The sequence below is a fragment of the Rosa chinensis genome, chromosome 6, assembly GCF_002994745.2.
Source record: "Rosa chinensis cultivar Old Blush chromosome 6, RchiOBHm-V2, whole genome shotgun sequence".
Taxonomy (NCBI): domain Eukaryota; kingdom Viridiplantae; phylum Streptophyta; class Magnoliopsida; order Rosales; family Rosaceae; genus Rosa; species Rosa chinensis.
In genome coordinates this window covers 26,478,427-26,488,292 of record NC_037093.1, presented here as the reverse complement: position 1 = coordinate 26,488,292, position 9,866 = coordinate 26,478,427, and the positions used below count along the sequence as shown (strand labels likewise).

Below are 9,866 nucleotides of genomic sequence, written 5' to 3'. Positions count from 1 at the left end.
TTTTTCTCCTTCGATCAGGGTTATTTTTGTCTCACTGGGTTTTTGTTACCTATCAATGTTTTTGATGAGACAACATTAAGCGCGTCCAACACCATATTACAAATTTGTGGACATCTAAGGGAGAGTGTTGTAAACATTATAAATATGTGGTTGTCCACGTAAATTCTCATCTTTTCTGTTATTTGGATATAAACTCAACTTCTATATAAAGGGGTCTATGAGAATGAATAATACAAACTTCTACCTCCTCTTATATTCTCTTTCTCTATTCTATCTCTCCCTCTTATTTTCTAGTTTATAACACAAATCTATTTATATAAATAATCATGACAAATTTTAAAAATTTTACAAATCTATCATAAAAATGATTTCTTTTGAAATCTATCACTTAAGAAAAATCCACCAAAACCCAACTACAATACATTCCCCTCAGTTTTCGGAAGTCTCTATTTTTAGGATCCATTAGTCATATTTAAAATGCTTTTAAAAATTTAACCTTAAGCCTTAATTGACTTAATTAATAGTGATATTTACACGTGTGCCACTGTGCATTCTGGCTTTTAGATGCTCAAATGGATACCCACAGAATTAAGAATTAAACCGGAAACTCTGAGCCACCGAAATCGTTACTCACAAACCAAAACCCCCAATTCGAAACCCTAACCCTCCAATCCAATCGACCCCGGCTTCCTGCTTCAATTCGGCTCGGGCAATAAAGGTACGACTCTGCTTTTATATTATCTCTAATTACCCTTTGCATTCTGAATCTTTATTTTTAAGTTCCAAGGCCGACTTGAGGACTAAGATGGCATTGTTGATGATGAAATTATATTTGTGTTTATGCTGAAAAGCCTAAAATTTTATATACGAAACTAAGAATTATGATGATATGTTGTTGTTTGATCCCAAGTTGGATTCTCTCTCATATCTGTTTGTTGGCATTAGGGAGTCTGACTGGTTTCAGCATTACCAACACAGCCCCACCCATTTGTGCCGATTGACCCTAAGTATTAACCAGAAGCTGCTTTGATTTTTAACCCATTTCTTTTGACAGTTCAGTATTGTTATTTTAGTTGATTTTTTTAGTTACTCAGTTGAAAATTTGCTAACAGCATAAAAAGTATACCCAGAACTAAACTCAAGGGGTTAAGAGTTAAAGCTACTGGGATTTATAACTGTCATACTTTCGATTTTCACTTTTGTATCTAATGTTGATTTTGCGTGCGACAGGGTGCAGGTTTGGCTTTCCAAGTGATTTCTAATTTCCAATGGCATGCTCTTTACGACGCTTCTCCAGTCATGCTCGCATTTCTCAAACCACTATTACCGCCTTAGGGCCCAAAGACCATCTGCAAAGCAAGGTACGGCCCTCATCTCGTATCTTTTCAAAATTTACTTTTAGAGCAATATATCCTCAACTTGCTCTTTGAAGGTGTACTTACTCCATGTACTACAATGTATTCATCTTTCATACTGTTGGGTTGTTAATCTTCTTGGGGCATATGTATTGCATCAGTTAATCATTTTTGGGCTTTCTCGAAATTAATGCTTGGTAATTTTTTCCTTTTTTTGTTCTTCCTCTAATTCTTTGCTTGACATACATTCCAGGCTATAATACACCCACCTGCCAGAACTGTGGCTCAACAAATATCAGGGTAAGTTCGGAGGTGGAAAATCAACTTTAGTTTGAAAATGCATGTTCCTTTTTTCCCCCCTTCGGTTTTGTTTCGTTTTACTTATTCCTGTTGTGGTGCAGTACTGTGGCTGGTGTTGAATTTGAATTTACTTTTGGTTCTTTGGGTATTCTGTAAAGTTTTGCATTACAGAGTCTTGTGCACCAGAATTTCTGTGAAATAATTAATTTGATCCGTAGAAGTGCTTATACTTGAGCCACATACAGTTGGGAGATAGGTAATAAATGTGAGTATGTTGGTAATTTTTCGTTTCGTGACAGTTATATATGTTTTTGCTAGATAGTTAGTGGATGTAAGTATATAGGTAAAGTTTTATGTTGTAACAGTCATATATGATCTTGGGAGGTGTGATAGGTAATGAATGTGAGTATATAGGTAAAGTTTTGTTTGGTAACAGGCTTATATATGTTTTTGTAAGATAGTTAATGAATTTGAGTATACACATACAGTCGGAATACTTGAGCCACTGTTATTATGTTTTGATACGGGTATGGCACTACTTGGCTTCCAGAAAATGTAATTACTATCTTGTAGCTCAGCTAGGTAGAATCTTTGTTGTATAAAACTGCAATGCCTTTAGTTTTCCAGTATGTCCTTAGCCACAAAAGTTCCCTGCAGGTCCCTATCCAGATCCGCCACATTCAGTCACTCTCGCACCCTCTGCACAGCCACTGCAGCAAGCGAGACACGGACCAAGAATCTTGAGCGCATTGCTGATGAGCTCTTGGACCTCTCAAAGATTGAGAGGCATGATTACTCCATCCTCTTCAGGCTCAAAATGGGCCTCAACCGGTATGGCCCCGCAATCTCAGGGATGAGTGCCGCATCTTCTGAATCTGGGCCTGCTTCCACAGACTCTAAGGTGGCAGAGAAGGTCGCATTTGATATAAAGCTTGAGAAGTTTGACGCAGCGGCAAAGATCAAGATCATAAAGGAGGTTAGGACTTTCACAGATTTGGGACTAAAGGACGCTAAAGAGTTGGTGGAAAAGGCTCCTGTTGTGCTGAAGAAGGGTGTGACCAAAGAGGAGGCAGGGCCTATTGTTGACAAGCTTAAGGAGTTAGGTGCTACTGTGGTATTGGAATGAAATCACAGTTGTCTTTCGTTTGATTCTTTTTGTCCTTTTGGTTCATGTAGAATAGTTATCGATGAGTCTAATGATAAATGGAGAAATTTTTTAGTTGGTTCAGTTAGGACTCCTTTTGTTTTTATGTTGATTGGAAATTGGCTTTGAATGAATTATACAGTGCATGCCTAACGTTTCAGACATTAGGATTGTTCCTAAATGTTTCCTTCACATAATTGTATGTTTTTTTTTGGGTCCATTTCCATGGGATTCTCCCTTGTTCTCACTGTATACTTTTACACAACCACTAGGAAAAGATTCTCAGTTGTTAGGACTTGGTCGAATCAAGTACTACATTGCTGTAGATTTTTTTTTTTGGGGGGCCTAAAAAGGCTTGTAAAAAAATCAAATAAAAAATAAGCAAATCAAATGGAGTCTACATTGTTTGTATTAATACGGTCAGTCTCAAGGACTTTAACCCAAGCAGATGTCTTTGCATTTAGCATAAAATTTTGTCACTTTCTTTTATCAATTCACTAGTTTTGATATTTCTCAAAGTCAAAATGAGACGGTGGATAAATATCTCACACCAATTCATATCGTTCTTCAGGAACAATATTTCTCTCCCTCATTGCAGGAGGATTGTCTCATTAAAGTGACAATTCGCAAATATGTAAATAAACAATTTGCTTGTGAGTAAGATTAGCAATCATCAAACTTGTATGTGATTCCATGCAACATGGTGGACAAAAGATGACGTAACGGGTCATGCCAAAATAGTGTATCTGGTTCAAGGAACTTCAGGTTCATGACATCATATGCCTTAATTTACTGCAGAAAATTCGATACAGTATATATCTGATGACATAAAGTCTTCTCCAACCATATAGTAAGCAATTAATGCAACAATATTTCAAATTCGGTAACATGATAGTAGCTCATTTGGAGCCATACATCAAGATCTACAGCACTTGATATGGTTGTTACCTTAGCTTCAGTAAACATTAACTATGAAATACTGATAATTGGAATGGACCAACTTCATTTTGAACTACTGGCCAAAATGATATACTCGAAAATTTCGAGTTAAAGACTACAATCCATAAGAACAAGTAACTTTATCATGTGGAGAACCTCAAGTTCTGTGTCACATATAAATGTGTAGTCATAAAGAGGAAGGACTTCAGGCCCTCATATAATTGGAGATCCAAGAAACTTGAGGTTTCAATTTTTTTTCAATTTATAACAACCTCTTAAGGAACATCAGGTTCCTAGATAATCGGATTAAGAAACATTTAGTTTCAATGGGAACTCAAAAGGATACAATAAATCTATGGAGTAGCACAATAGTGCTGTCAAGTTGCTTATTGTAAGCAAAAGACATCAGGGATGTGTGATGATCTCAATGTTCTTACTAGTCAATGCAATTTAATTTGACCAGTGCCCTTTCGAAATTGGCTTGATAATCATCCACCATATAGTGTACCATAGGTGACACACACCCAATTTACAATTTCCTCACATATGTGGATATTAGGACAATATTTACATTGACTCCTGATTTTTCTCTTGCCATGATCCACTTCTGAGACCCAAGGAGAAAAAAAATGTTTTTGATTCGATTCAAGTAAGAACTTGGAAGCTCAAAGAGAAACAAAGGAGGGGAAATCAAAAGAGAAATTTGGGAGGTCTCAATAGGATCTCTCAAACAAATGCAATGTTTTTTTTCCTGGTTTGCAATTCCACATTCAGATTCCATCAACTTCACAGTAAAAAGGAAATAAAAGATGGAAGTAAAGTAACTATCTCAACAGTTACATTCATCCTGAATTAAATGTTAAGTACAAGAATGAACTAGTTATATGTAAATATTAAGCATCAAGATATACCTCAAAATTTTGGCTTGTTGCCTTCAGGCAAAATATCTGTTGCTATGTATGAGAGAGACAGGTTTATTGTCCCAAAAAATGTATCAATAAATGAACAGTACACCTCAATCTATATACTCGTGTCGATCAGTAGCCGAAGTTCCAATGAACTTGCAACTGGAGAAGGAAAAAAAATGCCAGCTACGAAGACCATTACTTCTGGGATCGTTCCATCTTGGCTCGAATCTTTTCTTCTAATAGAGATATATCCGTCTCGAGATCAAACATTCTGTTTATAGCATTCATATTCTCTAATATCTCACTCAAAGGACGATTCTCACTTCCGTCACACCTGAGGTGTTGCATTGGACCATGAAGGAGTTTGTTCACTATTCCCATGCTAAGGTCGTAAATTGCTTTTTGTTGCTTTTTTGAAATGTCATCGCCCATCTTTGACAAACACTTATCGACCTCGGAAGCCCTAATCCTCTCAGCATAAGCTCTAAACTTCTTGATGGTAGGAACAGTCTCAAGAGAATCCTTCCAAGCTTCAAATTTATTTAACTCCTCAATGATAATTGTCTGAGCTTCCATAGCCTTTCGGAGCCTATCTTCCTTGTTGGCCGCCACAACCTCTTTGAGGTCATCCACATTGTATACACATGCAGTTACAAGATCTGAGACACATGGTGCTATGTTCCTAGGGACAGAGATATCAACAAAAAGCCGTTTTCCAAGTTTTGGACTCACAGAAGGAAGCATCTGAACATGTTCTTTCAAGAATAGTGGGGTTTCTGATGCAGTGCTAGTGAAGATGATATCAGCTTCACCAGCACTTGCTTGCATATCTGAAAGGGGTTTGTAGATTATTTCAACATCCTTGAACTCTCCACGTATGGCGGCAACTCTATCTTCACTCCTATTAACAACTACCATTTTTCTACACCCTTTTGCAACCAAGTGTTTAATCACAAGTTTTCCCATCTTACCTGCACCAATCACCAAAACTCTAGCCGTAGAATAGGAAGGTTCAGGAAGCTTCATTAGGGCTAGCTCCACAGCAGCTGAACTGACAGAAACTGACCCCGAGGCAATGTTGGTCTCTGTTCTAACTCGTTTACCAACAGTGATTGCATGTTTGAACAGCCCACTGATTTTCCTATCAAAACCAGGTACTCCCTGTCCAACTTTCACGACATGTTTAACCTGAGCTAGGATTTGGCCTTCCCCGAGGACAAGAGAATCAAGCCCAGCAGCTACTTCAAATAGATGCTGAGTGGCATCCTTGTTGAACAGCAAAAATCGGTGCTCAGAAAGCTCAGATACAGGAACACCACTTAACTGCAAAAACAGAAAAAATTGCAACATTACTTGCCCATTACAAATAATTTTGTTCCAACTAAGAAATCACTCAATTAGGTGCGAAAAGTAGATGCTGAATGTAGAATAAATGAGAGAGTAAATACCTTTGACATCCATTCAGTCACTTCTTTAACTCCACGGTTTTGGGAAAGAGCAACAACATATATTTCGATACGGTTGCAAGTACTAAGAACAGCAGCTTCTTCTATATGGTTCAAAGCACAGAGCTCTCCAATGGCTTGAGACCACTGAGCTTCAGGAATGGCAAGTTTCTCACGTATTTCAACTGGAGCTGTGTGAACGTTTAGTCCTATTACCGCAATGCTGCTCTTTTCCTTAGTGTATCCTAAATCAAATTAAAAGATTGTTAAGAAAATGAGGCCCCTAAATTAATTCGTGAACATTGTACATTCTATTCAAACTAAAAAAAAAAAACTAGTGGCATCAAAATATTATATGTCATCAAGTCTTTGTAGTAAACATAATCCTTGATTTTCAGAAGTTAAAAGAGCATAACCGACTTAAATCAAACAATCTCACCCCAAAAAATAGATGGAAAAAATAGACGATTTTCGGATACAGATGACAGAATGACTAATCAACAGTTCCAGAGGTACAATACAAAAAATTGCAAAGAATTCCTCAATTACAGCTCCTCACCAATTTCGAAACTATTTTTTTTTTTTCTGTGGCTAAAGAAATTAAGGTGATGTACTAAATCAATGCAGAGTTTATGAATATGAACAATGAAAAATGCAAAGAAATGAGAAAACTAATCAGAGATGTGTGTTAATGGGAGAGGACTCACTGTCAGCTGAGGAGGTCTTGAGGAGCTGGAGAGCGGATGAAGATCTGGAGCCGATGGTGACGGCCTGAGCCGGATTCCGGGAAGCAGCGATTTCACACCTAGGGGCTCTGATTCGAGAAGGCCTGGAAGATGAGATTCGGATTTGGAAATGCGGAGACGATTTGCTGGTGCGGTGGTCTGCGTTGTTCGGCCACGGAAGACGGGCGGCGAAGCCACTCGCGGCCGCCGCCATCAGAAACCCTAGGGTTGAACTTGAAAGAAAGATTGGGAATTGATTTGAAGCAACGAAAGGAAAACGGGAATTGGAATTGGTGTGTGTTATAAATGGATCATGATCATGATCATGATATAAATGGAAGGAAGGGAAAGGGCGAGAAAATGTGGAATGAGTTTGTTTGTGTTTTTCAAAGGGTTTGGAATTTGGTGCCAAAATATTAAAAGGTCAAAAGGAATACACGTTTTCTGATAGTGGGGGGATTTGGTTACCAAAACCAAAACTCGTTTATTTTATTTTTCTTAGTGTGAAAATTAAAATATAGTAAAAACACGTTATGACTTGTGACGGCCACGTGAAAGTCTGACCGGACCATACCCGCTCTAATCTGTTGACCACCGCCCAGCCGCCAACTTTTAACTTGTTTAGTGTGCTGTACTGCTGTAGTTGCAAGTACTCAAAATAGCACAACGAGTCAACAAGGTTTTAATTTTACCCTCGCTCTACCATTGGGAAAAATACACAAATAATGTCTGGAGACTCTGAGGACTAATAAAATGATACCTAGACTTTCAAACGTATCAATGTGATACCTGAACTTCTATTTTATTGTCAATGTCGTACTCACGTCAAGTTTCCGTCACGGCTCCGTTAAATTTATCACATGTGAGGCACGTGAGATACAAAATGAAGGTAAAAAGACTGATTTACCCATATAATTTACATTTAAAATTATTATTTTTTGGTAAAAACATTTTAAATATTTTTAATAGAAAGGATCTATTTACCTTTAATTCTTTTAATTAATTTTTTTTACCCCTCCACCTCTCGTCTTCTTCCTCTCCCCTCGATCAACCACTCTCTAAAAAGAGTGACTTCTCTCGCCGATTACTCCCGCAAAAACACCTCAGTACTCCTCGATTTCAGGCACACGGCGCCAACGCAGTTGACCTCGATGAAAGGATTAGCGGCGCACTCCATTGACCTCCTTCATCTGTCCTTCATTTTGGAAGACGAAATTGAAATTGAAATTGAAATTGGGATTTGGATTTGGATATGGATTGGGTTCTCTGTTGTCACGCCCCGAATTTTGAATAACAAATTCAAATCCGAAACATGAATAATAACCAAAACAAATAACGTCCTGAATTTTTTCTTAACCAGCATCTCGCAAACCATAATACAAACCTCATAGCAAACTATCTCTCGAGACAAATATTACAATACCACCATAAATAAAAGTTACGCTCAAAAGAGTCTACAACACACCAAAATAGGTTAAGTGCTGACGTCAACCCCGCTGCTCTACTCAGCTCGCTCTCCACCCTGATTATCCTGACCTGCAGGATTATCCGCTACACCGTTTGAATAGTGTACCGGGATTGCAACAACACAAAACCCGGTAAGCTTTTTGCAAAGCTCGTGAGTAAATAAGAAATGAACGGTTGATTTAATAAATCACAATTCTTTTAATTCAAGTAAAACAATCCAACAATCCGAACACACACAACAACCCCAACAATTTAATCACCAACCCAACTCACGTGGCACAAAGTACTCACAATGCAATAACCTAGTTACCACCATGACCGTACTCCCACAACAGACTAGAGCTCTATCTGAATCGTTACTTGTCACCTTGGCCCAAGTGCAAGCATCCGATATACTTCGGTTAATACTAAAACCGTCGAACTTTGGGCATTTCTACCCGCAGAACAAAATATTTCGTTTATCACAATGATAACCGTCGAACTTTGGACATTGCTACCCTCAGAACAAAACACTCTGGTTATTATAACCATCGAACTTTGGACATTTCAGTCCGCAGAACAAAATATAAACAGAATCTCACCCGTTTCACAATATTACGTCTCCACCCAAATCATACTCACAACAATACCAATTATCATAATAATCATGGCAAATAAATCCTTCATTCAAGTATAAAAATGAAATCATCAAAAAAACCACATATTTCAATGTCACACCATTCCGTATAAAATCAAGTAAATATATATATACGTAATCATCCACTCAGGAATGACCACTAATACCAACTATAGTTCACACGTAGTAAAACCAAGAAATTCATTTTCCTATATACTTTAAATTTCATTTTCTTAAAACCATTTTCTCACACATAACAAATAATTGTGCACTAAGGAAATTCGGTTCGTAAATGAACCATGTGAGATTTACTCACCCCCAATCCCGCTGCGTCTTCTCAACAGCTTAAAATACGGTTTCCAATCGTCCACCAACTCAAACTGTCAATCACCTAACCAAATACGATAATTAACTTAGCGTACAATTCAAGAACGCACTTATATGAATATCCAACGGTCGGATCTTCACCCGTGACAACATAAAGTCTTCGGGACAGTCCTACGATCATTATATCAAAACTATAAGTCTATCGGACGGTCCGAATCTTCACAGATCACAAATCAAACGATAGAAATCAAACGAAATCATAAAATTCATAACTAAATCATACGATATCCAAAATTCACATGCTATATATCGAAATGATTGTATGAACACGTAGAACATAAAAATGGGCAGAAACTGCCCTTGGGATCCCCGGAGGTGGCCGGAAAAGGCCGCCGGAATTAGGGACAGATCCACTGCCGACCACCGCCTATGGTGTCGGGGCCGAGCTTTTCCTCTTCGTTTAATCATTTTGAGCAACTTTCATAACTAGCTCGAAGTCAGAAAATGAACACAAGTGATCGAAAATACCTCAAACAGTCCGGTTTGGCAGGAAAATTTGTAGAAAACGGCGAAGCCTCCGATGAGCGTGAAATCGATCTCCCCAGGTCCGGGCCTTCTTGGTGCTTGTTCAGAAAGTTTA

General features: G+C 38.0%; 2 protein-coding genes across 3 annotated transcripts; one reads left to right on the top strand and one right to left on the bottom strand.

The window, feature by feature from the left end:
- Positions 1 to 562: 562 nt before the first annotated feature.
- Positions 563 to 2,963, top strand: LOC112172130 (50S ribosomal protein L7/L12). Of its 2 annotated transcripts, XM_040507599.1 has the most exons (5): positions 580 to 718; positions 946 to 1,003; positions 1,231 to 1,361; positions 1,609 to 1,655; positions 2,313 to 2,963. In XM_040507599.1, the coding sequence occupies exons 3-5, from the start codon at positions 1,269 to 1,271 to the stop codon at positions 2,779 to 2,781; spliced, it is 609 nt and encodes a 202-aa protein (XP_040363533.1). In that variant the 5' UTR covers positions 580 to 718; positions 946 to 1,003; positions 1,231 to 1,268; the 3' UTR covers positions 2,782 to 2,963. The 2 variants fall into 2 exon arrangements, with proteins under 2 accessions (XP_024165093.1, XP_040363533.1); XM_024309325.1 differs by lacking the exon at positions 946 to 1,003 and having other exon boundaries at positions 563 to 718.
- Positions 2,964 to 4,537: 1,574 nt separating this feature from the next.
- On the bottom strand, positions 4,538 to 7,223 carry LOC112172337 (glutamyl-tRNA reductase 2, chloroplastic). Its single transcript, XM_024309633.2, has 3 exons — positions 6,799 to 7,223; positions 6,095 to 6,336; positions 4,538 to 5,969 (listed from the first exon to the last, which is right to left on the bottom strand). The coding sequence occupies exons 1-3, from the start codon at positions 7,028 to 7,030 to the stop codon at positions 4,842 to 4,844; spliced, it is 1,602 nt and encodes a 533-aa protein (XP_024165401.1). The 5' UTR covers positions 7,031 to 7,223; the 3' UTR covers positions 4,538 to 4,841.
- Positions 7,224 to 9,866: the final 2,643 nt, after the last annotated feature.

Bases quoted from the DNA above. Each gene is read 5' to 3' on its own strand.
- LOC112172130 (XM_024309325.1), top strand. From the start codon at position 1,269: ATGGCATGCTCTTTACGACGCTTCTCCAGTCATGCTCGCATTTCTCAA. The intron at 1,362-1,608 runs GTACGGCCCTCA...CATACATTCCAG, and splicing joins AAGACCATCTGCAAAGCAAG to GCTATAATACACCCACCTGC. The intron at 1,656-2,312 runs GTAAGTTCGGAG...AGTTCCCTGCAG, and splicing joins GTGGCTCAACAAATATCAGG to GTCCCTATCCAGATCCGCCA.
- LOC112172337 (XM_024309633.2), bottom strand. From the start codon at position 7,030: ATGGCGGCGGCCGCGAGTGGCTTCGCCGCCCGTCTTCCGTGGCCGAAC. The intron at 6,337-6,798 runs GTGAGTCCTCTC...AATTTGATTTAG, and splicing joins CAAGACCTCCTCAGCTGACA to GATACACTAAGGAAAAGAGC. The intron at 5,970-6,094 runs GTATTTACTCTC...CTGTTTTTGCAG, and splicing joins TGACTGAATGGATGTCAAAG to TTAAGTGGTGTTCCTGTATC.